Raw genomic sequence first — 15,861 nt, 5'->3', positions numbered from 1 at the left:
TTTTTTACATAGTTACATAGCTACATAGGTTGAAAAAAGTCCCAAGTCCTTCTTGTTCAACCTTCCTCTACCAATTCTACATTTTGTCCCTAAGTCACTTATAACCAACAATGTTGTGTGTACTGAGGAAATCATCCAGCCCTTTTTTAAAAGCTGTTATAGTATCTGCCATTACTACCTCTTGTGGTAGGGCATTCCACAGTCTGACTGCTCTAACTGTAAAGAACCCTTTCCTATTTAGCTGTCGGAATCGCTTTTCTTCCATTCGTAGTGTATGCCCCCTGGTCCTTAGTACTGTCTTTGGAAGAAATAAGTCATGTGCCAGTCCTTTATATTGACCACACATGTATTTATACATATAAATGAGATCTCCTCTGAGACATCTTTTTTCTAAGCTTTTTATTACTTTCTGCAAAGTCAAAAGTTTACATACATTTCATTAGTATTTGGTACCATTGCCCTTAAACTGTATGACTTGGGTCAAACATTTTGGATATCCTTCCACAAGCTTCTTACAATAGTTGGTAGGAATTTAGGCCTATTCCTCCTGACAGAACTGGTGTAACTGAGCCATGTTTGTAGGTCGCCTTGTCGCACCCGCCTTTTCAGCTTTGCTCATAAATTTTCAATACGACTTTGTGATGGCCACTCCAAAACATTGACTTTATAATGCTTCAGGTCATTATCGATTTTGAAAACTAAAGTTCCTGCCTGATGTTTTGAGATGTTGCTTCAGTATTGCCACATAATCTTCTTTCCTCATGATGCCATCTATTTTGTGAAGTGCAACAGTCCCTCCTGCAGCAAAACAACCCCACAACATGATGCTGACACCCCCGTGGTTCACAGTTGGGATGGTGTTCTTAATCTTCAAAGCTTCTCCCTTTTTCCTCCAAATGTCATTATGGCCAAAGAGTTCAATTTTAGTTTCGTCATACCACAGGACATATTTCCAAAAATGAAGGTTTTTGTTCCTGTGTGCATTTGCAAACATTAATCTAGCTCTTCTAGGTTTTGTTTGAAGTAATCGCTTCTTCCTGGCAGAGTGGCCTTCCAGCCCATGTTGATACAGTACTCGTTTCACTGTGGATAATGACACAATCTTACCAGCTTCCACCAGCATCTTCACAAATTCTTTTGCTTTTGTTCTTGGATTGATATGCACATGTCTGACCAAAGCACGTTCATCTCTGGCACACAGAACTCATCTCCTTCGTGAGCGGTATGATGGCTGGACATTCCCATTCTTGTTTGTACTTGCGTATAATTGATTGTACAGCTGAATGAGGCACCTTCAGGTATCTGGAAATTGCACCTAAGGATGAATCAGACTTGTGCAAATCCACAATTTTCTTCCTGAGATCTTGGCTGATTTCTTTTGACTTTCCCATTATGCTGGAAAAAGAAGCAGTGTGTTTCATGTGTTCATTAAAATACATCCACAAGCATGATTCTAATTTACTCAGATGTTGCCCATAAACCTATCAGAAGCTTCCAGAGACATGACATCATCATATGACTGTCCCATATTGTTTAAAGGCATACTACTCTTAGAGTATGTAAACTTTTGACTTTGCAGAAAGTAATAAAAAGGCCTCTCATTATTCTGGCATTTCGCAAATAGGGGTAGAAAGGGTGAAATTATCGCACTGCTGTGAGGTTGCTCCAAAACGCATTGAATAATGTCAGATATCGAAGATCCAGCATTCATCTTTATTGCATAGCAGCACGGTAATTTAACCCTTTCCACCCCTATCTGCAATCGCAAAGTATCCTGGGAGCTGCAGCAGCTGTGTTTCCTAGATTCTTCCTACTGGTTGTGTCTGAAACAACCCCCCCAAGGTGAGCAAAACCTTAATCGCAGGTTCATCGTATCTCACAGATAAGACCCTATTCTTGGGCTTTTTGTTTTCTTATATTCAAATTATTCTACCAAATCCCAGTAGAGAAGAATTATTTGTCTGTGGAAAAGAAAGCGCACATAGGGTCATACCAGGTATGAGATTTTACAAATAAGGTGCCAAAGGCACACTCACCTGCTGAAGTTGTGACAGGCACAACTCCTTGATGCACGTATATCAAAAGTGGTCAGCAGCAGCCCTGAAAAAAATGGTGAACAATAAGGATAAAAAAGAATCAGGTTCAATTCTGCGCTAGAAACCACATGAATCCAAGCGTTTCAAAGACATAGCCGTCTTCTTCATCACGACACAAGAAACATATGTTTCTTGTGTCGTGATGAAGAAGACGGCTATGTCTTTGAAACGCTTTGACCTGCAGAAATAAAGAAAAGGTTTTTATTACACATCCTTGGATTCATGTGGTTTCGAGCGCAGCATTGAACCTGATTCTTTTTTAGCCTTATTATTCAAATTATTCCGGCATTTGGCAAATATGAATAATTTTGGTTCCTAGTTGACCTACAGTAGAACGGGAAAGGTTTATTCTGATTTCATGTCAGATAGTGAGAAAAACCTGCAGATGTGTCTTTTTTAGTGTATGTAGCTTCTAGTGTCAACCTTATATGTGTAAGTGATCTTGAATGTCCCTAGACTTGCTATCATCATCAAATTGGCATAAACATGGTAGCACCATTATGTCACTACCAACACTTGGAAATTATGCTGTCGTCATGTCACTACCATAACTTAGCTGGTTGGTGTGTTAATTCGGATTGAGTCTAGAGTTATATTACACCAGCCATGGAGCCCTAAGGATTAGACTTTCATTCTGTTTATTGCAGAAAACACAAGTGTTGCACTAGGGTCATTTTTATGATATTATTTATCATACGAATCATTGAGATTTCCAAACAACGATCTACTGAATTAATGAATTATTACTGTATTTCCTATATATATACTGGTTAAACAAACAGGTAGTCAACATTTCAGTACAAGCGGTTACTGATGATTAGTACAAGAAAGCTGCAAAGTTACATTATCCGTTATGTACGGTACATTAATACCCTACAATCAAAGTAAAAGTGTTCAAAGGAGATCACTCGCTTCATTTACCTTGTGAAGTTGTGGTGTGTGGCGCAAATGTGTTTATCACTGGATCTTATCAGTGGCATTTTTCAGTTCTTTTATATATATATATATATATATATATATATATATATATATACATATACATATATATATATGTATACATATATATATATATATACATATATATATATATATATAATAAATCATTCCTCAGTATCCCAGTGTATAAATTCTGACATGCTGTTTGTCATGTATTTTGCACAGATATGCATGCAGCACGCAGTATACTTTGCATCAATATGCATGGATGATTATTGCATTCAATGTTCTACATGTACGAAAAAATTTCTTATACACTATACATTAAATTCTTGTGTTATGTCTCTGGCATAGTATTTTTGACAGATCAAGACATAAAGCTCCTATGTTACAGGACCGTCCTGCCAGGAATGTGATCATATCGCAGCACTCCGGCCCAAACATGATTTTCACTCCACTGTCAATTATTTATAGCCTGTTGATAGTATAATATATGAGCGCATAGACTATACAGCTCCTATGGCACCTCAGTGTTAAGCCTGTTTCACACATCCATTTTTTTTTTAATTGATAGCGTGCTGGATGAGATTTTCACCAGTATTTGGTCAGGTTGTCATTTTTACCATCAGTGTTTTATCAGTTTTTTCTTATATCCAAACAAAAAAAGTCAGATGGAGGTTTTGCAGTCTCTTCTGATGAAGCTGTGTACAATCTGGGTTTTTCACTGACCCGGTAGCTTTAAGACATGGAGCAGCTGAATGAAAGCTTTAAGCCGTGTTCACACAATGCATTTATGGTGCACATTTTTTCTCAATGATGTACCAAAATCGCAGTTAAATCGCCAATAGTGCTGAGAGAACTGTTCGATGCTCAGTATTCGTAACAAGCATTTTGATGCTCGTTTACCAAGTATAAAGCTATGTGCCCACAGGACTATTACCCGCAGATTTTGCCGCGGATAACCTGCAGATTTATCTGGATTTTCTAGATAAATCCGCAGGTTTTAGCAAGTACAGACACTCCCCATGTTTTCCTATGGGACATGGGAAGTGCTTATCAATGCTGCGGTATGTACGGCTGCGGAATATGCTTTGGATGTCCTGCAGCTGCACGTAGCATGTCAATTAATACTGCGGAAATACCTGCGGAATTCAGGCCCTCCGCTATGGAGATAGAGGCCGGGACTTCTGCAGGTAAGTCCACGAATGTCCGCAGGTTTACCGCAGCTATTTCGCTGGAATCCCGCAGTTATGTGAAGCTGCAGATTCCGGGGACCAGCTGTGGGAAGCCTGCGGACGTACCTGCAGATATATCCGCAGGTACATAGTCCCGTGGGCACATAGCCTTATTGAAGTCAATGGGGAACTCAAGCATTTTTCTGGAAAATCTTCTGGAAAAATGTTCGAGTTCCCCATTGACTTCCATTATACTCAGTAAACCACAGTAAAGTGACATTAAAAAAAAAACAACAAAACTAACACTGTGTGGCTGTAACGTGTGAACGGACATATACCTTTACCCACACTTTGGCATTGCTCCTTGAACACACCAAGTTGTAAGATTCCAGATTAACCCGAGTTTATGTTTTCTTTTGCAGTGATCGTTCTAACCTGGGATTGTCCTGTGTGTCTGTACATAGAATATTTATTTTTATACAGTGTTCAGTAGAAAACAAAGCATCAAACTTTATGCATTTTGTACAGTAATACTAAAATACATGGTCTCCTTTTTTTAAACATTCGAGAATATTGTTTTGTTTTTGCTTTTCTAATATTTGTGAAGAAATGCTGCTGTATTTGCATGATATTTGTGCACATTTATTAAATAATGCTTTTGTTAAGTTATTATACTTTGGTGCCAAAAGTACATCAGAGAAATGATGGCCGTTTTCCTGAGTATGATGGTTAATGAAAAATAAATTGATAAATGAAACTTTCAACAACGTTTGCTACTCTGTGTATCCATTTACATTGCATTTTTCATTTTTGAGAAGAGAGACATTTTTTTTCTCTTATATTGAAACCCAAACAAGGTATGATTTATAAGATGAACACGTTGTGTAATAAATGATACCATCGGTCATGGAGACGGCATGGAAAGTGCATTACTCTCAGATCTTGGGAGAACTCAAGTTCTGAACATCTTGTATAAATGAGACCTTCCTCTGTTTTCGTGTATTGTGATTTTTGCTTGTATTGCATGATTATTGTATATTTTGCTGTAGTGCAAGTGTCCATCCATTCATTTGTTCTGCTTAAAGGGGTTATCTGGTCTATTTCCACAAGTCTTCGATTACTCTATGTGACTGCTGACTTATGAATCGTCACATTGCATACACTGTGCGCTGTGAGGATTCACCGGCTGGGAACGGCAGTCATGTGGCCACGAGTATGGAATATTCATACCTCCGGCAAGAATCCGACTAGATAGGCTCTTGCATTGAACGAGGCCATGCCTATCTAGTCAGATTCGAGATGGGCAAATAGTAACTATATGTGTTTAGATAATGATTACCAAATACGGAGTACTATTCCAGAAGCAAAAAAGGGCAGGTCCGGCATCAGTGTCCACAGGAGAATATCAAGGTAAAACCAAAGACTTTTATTGGTTCCATTAAAACTCCAAAAAATCAATGTATGAAAAAACACACAGCGGATAAAACAAGTACAAATTACGCATTTCGGACACTGCTGTCCTTAGTCATGATCAGATCAGCAGTGTCTGAAATGCGTAGTTTCTACTTGTTTACTCCGCTATGTGTTTTTTCATACATTGACTTTTTGGAGTTTTAATGGAACCAATAAAACGCTTTGGTTTTACCTTGATATTCTCCTGTGGACATTGATGACAGACCCGCCTTTTTTTGCTTCTGGATTGCCTCTATTGAGCTCCTGCACCGCCCCAGGATTTTGCTTCCAGGAAAGCTGTGGTGAGCTGGACTACTATTGTTTTTTTCTACATGAAAACTATTCCAGTATTCGACATGGCAAGAAAAATTATCCATTTCCCCATTGACTTGCATTAGGTTTGTTTTTTTGTGATGAATACGAGAATAGTACTTTGGGATTCATTACTAGGGATGATCGAATACCTCAAATATTCGTCTACGCCCATATTCGACAAATAGGTCGCCCCTATTCGACTATTTGCGAATATTCGATGCGCAATGTAAGTCTATGGAAAACCCGAATAGTTGCCGAATAGCAACTATTTGGGCTTCCCATAGACTTACATTGTGCATCGAATATTCGCATAGCGGCGACCTATTCGTCGAATATTCGCGAAGCCAAATATTACCGAATATTTGTGATATTCAATCAACCCTATTCATTACGAATAATCTGAACACGAATAGTTACCATTAGCCCATCACTAATTCTGGCATATCGCGTACTCACAGCCAAATGACAGACAATCCCAACTCTGACATCGGTGAATCCTCACAGTGCACAGTGTGCGCCATGTGAGGATTCACAAGTCTGCAATCACATTCACATAGAGTGATTGCAAACTTGTTGATTTAGACTGGACAACCCCTTTTAAGGTAGCTCTGACAATGTCATTACCAGTGATATAGAATATTAAAGAGCTGCAATCTACATCGTAATTGTAACTAAACAAGACAAGAAATTCTTCTCCTCCACAATTCAGTCAGACTTGAAGAAGTGGAATGAAGAAACAAAAATCTGCCTTTCAAGAATGTAGAAATACAAAAAATGCAAGATGCTTTCAATAATAGGCATAACTTTACGGCCTGTATCGTGGTCTGTTGCCATAGCAATAGATACAAAATAACTCAAATTCTACAAAGTCCAAAAAGGTATGAAAAAATCATTGCATCAAAGTGATTGCAGTTAAGAGGGAAGTAGTTCCAATTTTACTTGTCTGGTATCAAACATTGTCAGTTCTTCTGTATTTGTCAAAGCCTTAACGTGAAAGCTCCTTTATTTGATACTTTAAGGGCCAGACGCCATGGTTAATAGCCAAAAAATGAAGATGGTTACTATTCAGTAGATGAGATTTTAGTCCACAAAAGGTGAAGATGAGGACATCTCCTGATCTTGATGACTTCTGCAAGTCCAACTGCTGATGGAAAAAAAGTCTTGATCATAATTGGTTTTTACCAAAGGAGATTAGTTTCCTGAATTCAGTTTCGGTGTGTTGCTATCTCCAGTCTGTGTTTCTACAGTACGGATAGCTGAAGGGGAAGATGAGAAACATTGCACTATGCTCCTGGTATTCTCAAGAGGTTCCCATAGCGTTGCATTGTAAGCAGCCCATCTTGTGTGACGTTACTGTGCAATGCAGGACAATTCCGTTATGTGGACTCCAGTACAATGTTTGGAGACAAGTTCTTTTTACTTTTGAGGACGGGATGTTCATTAATAAGAGCAGGACGTTTCCTCAAGTTGATTTTGATGATTCCTCCGTTACCCTCTCACTGCCTGTTACCATGTTGCAAACTGTTGCTTCCATGTAGGAATTCCAATTGTTCTCGTTTATCACTATGGTTTGTGCGTTTTCATCTTTTACTAGAGCTTTGATACATTTTCTCTAATTGCTGTTCTTCAATTCTAGCTGTTACAAATTGATCAATTCAGTATTATATAGAAACGCAGCACTGTGGCAGATCGCCCTGAAATATGTCTTTCTTGTTTTACATATTCCAGAGAATTCCTAACACATTGTAGAATCTCTTTTGGGTTCTTTCCATTTAACCCCTTCACTGCCAGACGTGCTCTTCTAAGCACTTTTTCCACTAAGGGGTTGGCATTAGTTTTCATCTAATAAGTAAACTAAGCTATAAAATAAGAAAAAATCAAAAGTCCTGATGAGGGTTGTATATAAGAAGTTTTTACTCCACCGGATATTGTATTTGTTGAAGGAGCGATGACTGGTGGTGGATTGCTCTGGGTGATAGGGAAGTAAATGTAGCTTTTTTTTTATATATTTTTGCAACAGGTTGATTAAAATTGTTCTCTTTTTATGTATTTTGTTACATGTTCTTGTTACTAAATGACCAGAGATGCAGACAGTGCCTCTTTTATGATGTAAATAGTAGCATACCGTGACAATGTATAGGAATGGTATATACTATGAAAGTATCGATCTGCTAATGTTATTTGTAGTGTAGTTTAACCATTTTCTATTTCCTTTACTTATCCTGATCCTGTGTAAACGGTGCTTAGTGAACATTTATCTCTTTATAATACATTCACTGCAGTAGCGTCATGATATTTTATGACAGATATACGTTATTGTGTAAACGGCATTTATTTCAAACGTAAATATATGTTGTGAAAAGATGCATTGAAGTTCTATGTCATTCACAGCAGCATTTTCCTATATATACTGCACCAGTTGAACAAAGTATAATTTATATCAATGACATATGATACCTATAAATTATTACCTAGTAACAACAGTCACTGCCAACTTAAAGGGCAGCTGTCAGGTCCCCCGTGCCCGCAGAACCACCAGCAGCCATGTGCACCTATCTACGTTCCTTCCTAACAGTCCTTTTATTACATTACACATAATCAGATCTTTAGAAAAAGTATTTCTAACGTCCGTATATGATAAGCAAATGACTCCCTTGACTAGTCGATGGGGCGTTAGTTCCCCCAAATTAGTCAGCGCAATCAGCATGTTTTCACGTCCCTGCGCGACTTTCAAGAGGCGGCATCATCGCCAGCACTATACAAAGCTTGCACATGTGTGCGGGTATGTTCTCCAAACTAGTCAACCCACCTAGTATGTTATCACGCTCCTGTAGGAATGATAACATTTCTTACAAGAGCTGGCGTTATCGATCGTAATGTACAAAGCTCGCGCATGCGCACGGCTGTATTCCCTCACATCACTGAGCTTCTGAAGCCAGGGGTACGCATCCCAGCTTCAGAGAGGCACATTGCACATGACCAGAAGTCTTCAGAAGACGTCCGTTCATGCTCAGTCCACCTCTCTGAAGCCAGGCTTCAGAAGCACAATGATCTCAGGGAAGAAAGCCAAGTGCATGCGCGAGCTTTGTACAGCACTGTCCATGATGGCAGCTCTTTTAAGTCACGTTATCACTCCCACAGGGCCATGATAACATGCTAGGGGAGCTGACTAGTCTAGGGAACTATCGCCCCATCAACTAGTCAAGGGGTAATTTGAATATAATAAACGGACTTTAAAAATACTTTTTCTAAGGATCTGTTAATGTCTGCTACTAGATGCAGGGACCGTTAGGAAGGGAATTTAGATAGGTACACAGCTGATGGTGATTCTGGGGGTACGGAGGACATGACACGTTCCCTTTAGTGGCAGAATTAACAAAATACACATGAAAAAATAGTTTAATAAATATTGCTAAACTTATAAGCTATGAGCCTATATCTTGAATTGACCCTGGCAAAATATCAATCGAGCCCAGCAGATGCATAGTGAGTGGACCGACGAGGAAACCCTTTCTTTCAGAGGGTATCCTGAAAGCAAGCTGTAACTTAGTCATTGCCCCATTGATAGTAGTCACATAGTAACCCAAAGAAAAAACATAACTGTGGTCTCTCTTTCACCTAGCCTGTTCATGATCATTCTCCTCATCCTTCTTTCATTTGGTTTTCTATCCCCATTTTGCTATGCATATTGAGGCCCTTCCTCTGCTTCTGACTAACAGTACTTGCCTCCCATAGAAAACACTGTCTGAATGCGGTCAGCATCTGCGCAGCCACACATGCACACCATGGCCACTCTCGTTCTCTTTTATTTCTCCTTTTTTATGACGCCGCTCACTACGCTAATACACCTGGAAGTGCAGAATAAAGAAGACAGGGAGGAGAACGCATGCCTGAGCAAACTCACTGGCATCATTCAGACAATGGTCACTCTGAAAAGTGAGCACTGTCAATCAGAAGAAGAGGAAGGCCCAAATATACAAATCAGGAGGCGTAATGGTGCACTAAACTGTTGGCTATGCCAAAAGTGCACAGAAGCCTCCTCATTTGTATATGAATTAAAAGTTCTTTTCTAAGGCACTATATCAGTAACTGGCACAGTGCTAGAATGATTTTATAGGGGCTAAGTCCTCTACAACACTGTATAGCCCATTTAAAATGCATATTGGGGTAACTGACTCCCTTTAAAACCATATGCAATAACTGAAAAAGGCAAAATCAGCAGACGTCATTAGTAGTTTTTTCTCAGAATATTTCATAAGCCATATGCTCTGTTTCTTTAGTAGCCACTTTTCAAGTGGGTCTGATACAAAGTCACAAGTGTACATCCACCAGAACTCACCAGTAGGCACAAGTGTATGAACATTAAGAGAAGCAAATTATGTAAGAGATCATAGGGTCTGTGCTTTACACTAAAGAAATGAAGCTATAAAAGTTTACTAAGTGTAGATAAATTCCTAATGATCTCTGCTGCAGCCTTTCCCAAATAATAAAGGTTTCACTCCCACACACAACATTTAAGCTCTCAGTAAACTGTTTCCGAGTTTGGTAATATTTATTAATTCCTGCATTATCGCACTAATTTCGGTTGTCTTTTAATATCTGAAACTTTCCCAAAGTATATCTGTACATCCATTCTGGGCATTAAAGCAGCTAAATAAATAAATGTCCATCACTTGTGCTTTACTTATTCATCAAATTAAATATTCAGATATGCTCTATGTTTCTCTGTTTACATGTTTGGATAATGGCAGAGGAATCTATATAAGAAAGCCTACTCATTTTAAATGATCATTCTGGATCATGTTGTATTTTTAATTGTGTGCTCACCAATTCCATATTTCTGGGAATAGTAATAAATTCAGATCTATTGTATAGTATAATAATACATATAAGGGCAGATATATCAATGTGCCACAGTTTTAAAATGTCAAATAGGGTTTAGAAATTAGTTGAAGATGGCATGCTAAATAGTTATTAGGTTACAATTAGTGATGAGCGAGCACTACCATGCTCAGGTGCTCGGTACTCAGAACTAGTGATGAGCGAGCACTACCATGCTCGGGTGCTCGGTACTCAGAACTAGGGATGAGTGAGCACTACCATACTCGGGTGCTCGGCACTCAGAACTAGTGATGAGCGAGCACTACCATGCTCGGGTGCTCGGTACTCAGAACTAGTGATGAGTGAGCACTACCATGCTTTGGTGCTCGGTACTCAGAACTAGTGATGAGTGAGCACTGCCATGCTCGGGTTCTTGGTACTCAGTACTAGTGATGAGTGAGTACTACCATGCTCGAGTGCTCGGTACTCAGAACTAGTGATGAGCGAGCACTACCATGCTCGGGTGCTCGGTACTCAGAACTAGTGATGAGCGAGCACTACCATGCTCGGGTGCTCGGTACTCAGAACTAGGGATGAGTGAGCACTACCATACTCGGGTGCTCGGCACTCAGAACTAGTGATGAGCGAGCACTACCATGCTCGGGTGCTCGGTACTCAGAACTAGTGATGAGTGAGCACTACCATGCTTTGGTGCTCGGTACTCAGAACTAGTGATGAGTGAGCACTGCCATGCTCGGGTTCTTGGTACTCAGTACTAGTGATGAGTGAGTACTACCATGCTCGAGTGCTCGGTACTCAGAACTAGTGATGAGCGAGCACTACCATGCTCGGGTGCTCGGTACTCAGAACTAGTGATGAGCGAGCACTACCATGCTCAGGTGCTCGGTACTCAAAACTAGTGATGAGCGAGCACTACCATGCTCGGGTGCTCGGTATTAGTAACGAGCAGTTGGACATTCGTATGGGTGTGACTCAAGTACAGACCACAATGGAAATCAATGTGAAACTCAAGCATTTTTTCGAGAAATCTCCTGAGTCTCCCCTTGACTTACATTATACTTGGGAACTTGAGTCACGCCCATCCAAGCATCAACTGCTTGTTACGTGTACCGAGCACCCAAGCATAGTAGTGCCCACTCGTCACTAGTTCTGTTAAATGGAGTTGCATGTTTTGTGGTAAAATATGCAGCTTTTTTGCAATATATTCAAACATGGCAAATTCAAATTTCAAAATGTTCGCTCATCTCTAGTGATAGATGGTCCATAGACAGCACCCTTAAAGGCATGTATCAGACACATGCTTTCAATGTTTGCCAAACATCTTGTACCATATGTCTCAGGATTGTGAAGTTAAGGGCTGGACTATATGAAGACTTTTGTAGCACTAATGATTGACCTTGACTCTCAAGCTGTAAAGTCAAAAGCAATACATTGAGTTGCTTGCAATTATATCTATTCCTTCTATCACTTGATAGCAAAAATCAGTCATTATCATTAATGCTATAAAAAGTCGCCCATGTCTCAGAGCCAAGTTAAGGAAGACACATCTGTAGCTTCATACACATTGCCATCGAGAGATCTATAGTCCTATTCGAACCCTACGTATGTCTTCAAATTTATACAGAAGCCTACGGAAGTTCCCACAGATTCTTATTCAAGCCAAGGCCATTGGATGCTTTGTTACAAAGTTATTAATACAAATCCAAGCAAATAACCACACAAGGTGCCAAGGATCTCATGGTACAAACCTGTGGGCACTTTACTTGCCACTATACAAACTTCTTAAGAGTCTGTGCATTAATCTTTAGACTTGGAACACACATAGACCGGTTGTAATGCTAGTGATGCAATAGTAGTAATTCATAAGAATAAACTGAGTCATCTATGAACTTTTATACTAAATAGTTAATGTGGACTAAAGTTTCAAAATAATGTTAGATTGTTGCCTGATAAAGTGCGGGTGTAGCCATGGACGCTCACAGCACCAAAAAGTGACACGTCTACATTTTTGGCCATGTTATTACAGAATAGAACTGTGTTAGAAAAAAGATCCCATGTACGAGGGTGATAAATTACCCTAAGACTGTGGCTTATAATATGTTGTGCAACAGGTTCATGATTTGTTATGCCAGTAATGAAAGTAAGGTTTGTGGCACCTTTACCCCACTCATGTGACCACATTGAGATATCTTCCCTTTAATGTATTAGACAATACTTGTATTGACAGAGCCTAAGGGGGGGAAGCAAAATCATTGAAATATTTCCTTTGATGAATTAGCAGAATATTTTCTTTTAGCAGAATTCTTATTTTTGCGTTCATTTTGTCACATTTTCTATTGTTTTCTTGTATTATTTACAAAGATGTAGTATATTAAATGTAACTGTATTATACTTTTCTTTGCATAAGAGCGCATTGCGTTAGTATTTTAAATATAGAGAAAATATCCAGAAATATAAAAAGATATTTAATACATGTCCAATGTTTGGTGATTTTATAATAGTTTTGCACATTTTCTGCAATTGTTGTTTATCTTTCATATGTTTATTACATCCATGTCCAACTGGGAAACATAGTGCAGAAAAGCTGCTTGGAGCTGAAGTTAGTGTCCTGTCCTTGTTATATCCAACCCAGGTGACTTCTATATACCATCAATAGTAATGATACTGATAAGAAGCTAAAATATTGCCTCAAGGCACAAAGCCACGGAGCAATCCGACAAGTCAGCCAGGTGTTGCCTCTGTTCACCAGTATAATGCAGTCAGATGCTGGTTTGACTTTTCAATTTGTGATTAGGGAAAGTTTATTAGGTGATCTGACATCTATGAACCTGTATATGCAGAAAATATAGCATTAAAGAAATACTATTAGAATACTTAAAAGTGTTCTTCAGGCTATTTGTAAAATTGACATGGGACAACCAGTGTGGAGAAAAAGAAGCCACTGCAACGAAACATATCTTACGGTTCTTTAGAATGGTTCCCTTTTGTGGACAGATGCCTTGGCATACATCTTGACAGTGACCACTGTCAGGCGCATACTTGCTACTAGTACTGTAGATCCGCCTCCCATTCAAACCAATAGGAGGCGGATATGCAGTACCCAACCGCAGCTTCTATCAGAAGGCATGGCATCTCCCGAACTGGGCATTTCTAGCCACCTGCTGCCACCGCCAGCACTGAGAACAGCTAATCATAATCAGTGATGCTGGGTATTGGACCCTGGCCAATCAGACATTGATGACCTATCCTAAGGGGCACTTTGTACACTACGACATCGCAAGCCGATGCTGTGTTGCCGTGCGCGATAGTCCCCGCCCCCATCGCAGCTGCGATATCATGGTGATAGCTGCCGTAGCGAACATTATCGCTACAGCAGCTTCAGATGCACTCATCTGCCCTGCGACGTCGCTCTGGCCGGCAAACCGCCTCCTTATTAAGGGGGCGGTTCGTTCGGCATCATAGCGTCGTCAAACGGCAGGCGGCCAATAGAAGCGGAGGGGCGGAGATGAGCGGGACATAAACATCCCGCCCACCTCCTTCCTTCCGCATACCCGGCGTGAGCCACAGGACGCAGTTAGATGTTCCTCGCTCCTGCGGCTTCACACACAGCGATGTGTGCTGCCGCAGGAACAAGGAACAACATCGTAACATCGGTACTTCCGAAATTATGGAAATGACCGACGCTACACCGATGATACGATTTGGACGTTTTTGCGCTCGTTAATCGTATCAACAAGGATTTACACACTAAGATATCGACTGCGACCCCGGATGTGCGTCACTTTCGATTTGACCCCACCGACATCGCAGCTGCGATGTCGTAGTGTGCAAAGCCCGCCTAAGTCCATTTTTGGAGTGCTGGATATCCTTCCTTAGATCATTCGCCACATACTCACATGCATTACCGTGCTTCCGTCCAAGGAGTTGATTGCAATACAAGTGAGCTGCACTTCCACTTCACAGTCAATTTAAAAGAAAGACTGTGGGAACTTTTTTTTCCTCCATTATCCATTATGTGTAGTTTAAACACTGCCTCAAAATCTGCAAGTGTGCTTCCAACTCTACTAAGAAGGTATTGTTCCATGTGGTCAGCTCATTCATCAAGGATGCCTTTGCATACCTATTCCTTTCTACAAAGCTGTGTGTGGTCACATTCTGGTTTTGGCAATGTTACCGGGACAGAGGCCATGACCTCTCCGTGCACTTTTGACACTCAAGTATGATAGGCTTTGAAAAAAAGCTATTTGCAATCAGTTAGACTTCTAAAGCAGTTTTGTGTTATATTTGTAGAAAACACGGCCGTCAGTATCACATTTTATATTCGATCTACTCATCTGGCGAGACACGCTCTACAGGATTCTTGTCTAGCACTTCTAAATTAAATAACATGGTATTAATTCTGAAATAATTCACAGATGAAATGAAGGACTGCCAACTGTGTCTCCAGAGAGTGAAGGTTTAATTCAGATACATGTGATTTCTTTTCTTTATATATCTATAATGTCTATTTTACAGTTATGTCATTTGTACTGTACAGCATTTTCCCATCACCCAAGTGGAGTATTGCATTTTAGCATTACCTGTTGTATATATTTTGTTATTTTTTGATTATTTTATTTTTAGTTAAACCTTTATGTATACATTTTTCATGGTTTATAGTCATGAGCTGACTGAATAAATTACAATTTGGCAATTATCTGGCTGAGTTTATCTTCTATTTTTACTAATTTCTCAAAGTTTAACTTCAAGCTTGTTCAAGTATTTAACTGTAAATTATATTAGGATCTAGTCTAAATTTGTGGTGCATGTTTGCGATATAAGCAACAATAATCACTCAATGTACGCACCAATATTATTCCCACAAAGTTTGTAACTAATACCAAATGTAGCCAATAATAGTAACCCTTAAAATAATTTATTTTAGTAATTAATTCATACAGTATGTACCCCACGTGTTACATGACACACATGCCTAGAAAATATGTGTAGGATAGCATAACTTCCCCCTTGGAGTCAAATGAACACGTTTTGAGGTCTGCAATGCA

The 15,861-nt window shown here is 39.6% G+C and overlaps 1 protein-coding gene across 1 annotated transcript in view; it reads left to right on the top strand.

Annotated features, from left to right (window-relative positions):
* Positions 1–8,842, top strand: part of LOC142310953 (uncharacterized) — a 246,321-nt gene extending 237,479 nt beyond the window's left edge. Inside the window, exon 38 of the mRNA XM_075348828.1 lies at positions 6,994–8,842. Coding sequence (XP_075204943.1) covers positions 6,994–7,026 — 33 coding nt within the window. The 3' untranslated portion in view covers positions 7,027–8,842. The remainder of the gene's footprint in view (positions 1–6,993) is intronic.
* The last annotated feature ends 7,019 nt before the right edge of the window (positions 8,843–15,861 follow it).

This window comes from Anomaloglossus baeobatrachus, chromosome 5, assembly GCF_048569485.1.
Source record: "Anomaloglossus baeobatrachus isolate aAnoBae1 chromosome 5, aAnoBae1.hap1, whole genome shotgun sequence".
NCBI classification, from domain to species: Eukaryota; Metazoa; Chordata; class Amphibia; order Anura; family Aromobatidae; genus Anomaloglossus; species Anomaloglossus baeobatrachus.
The sequence above is the reverse complement of the archived record's forward strand: the minus strand, read 5'-3'. Positions and strand labels throughout refer to the sequence as shown.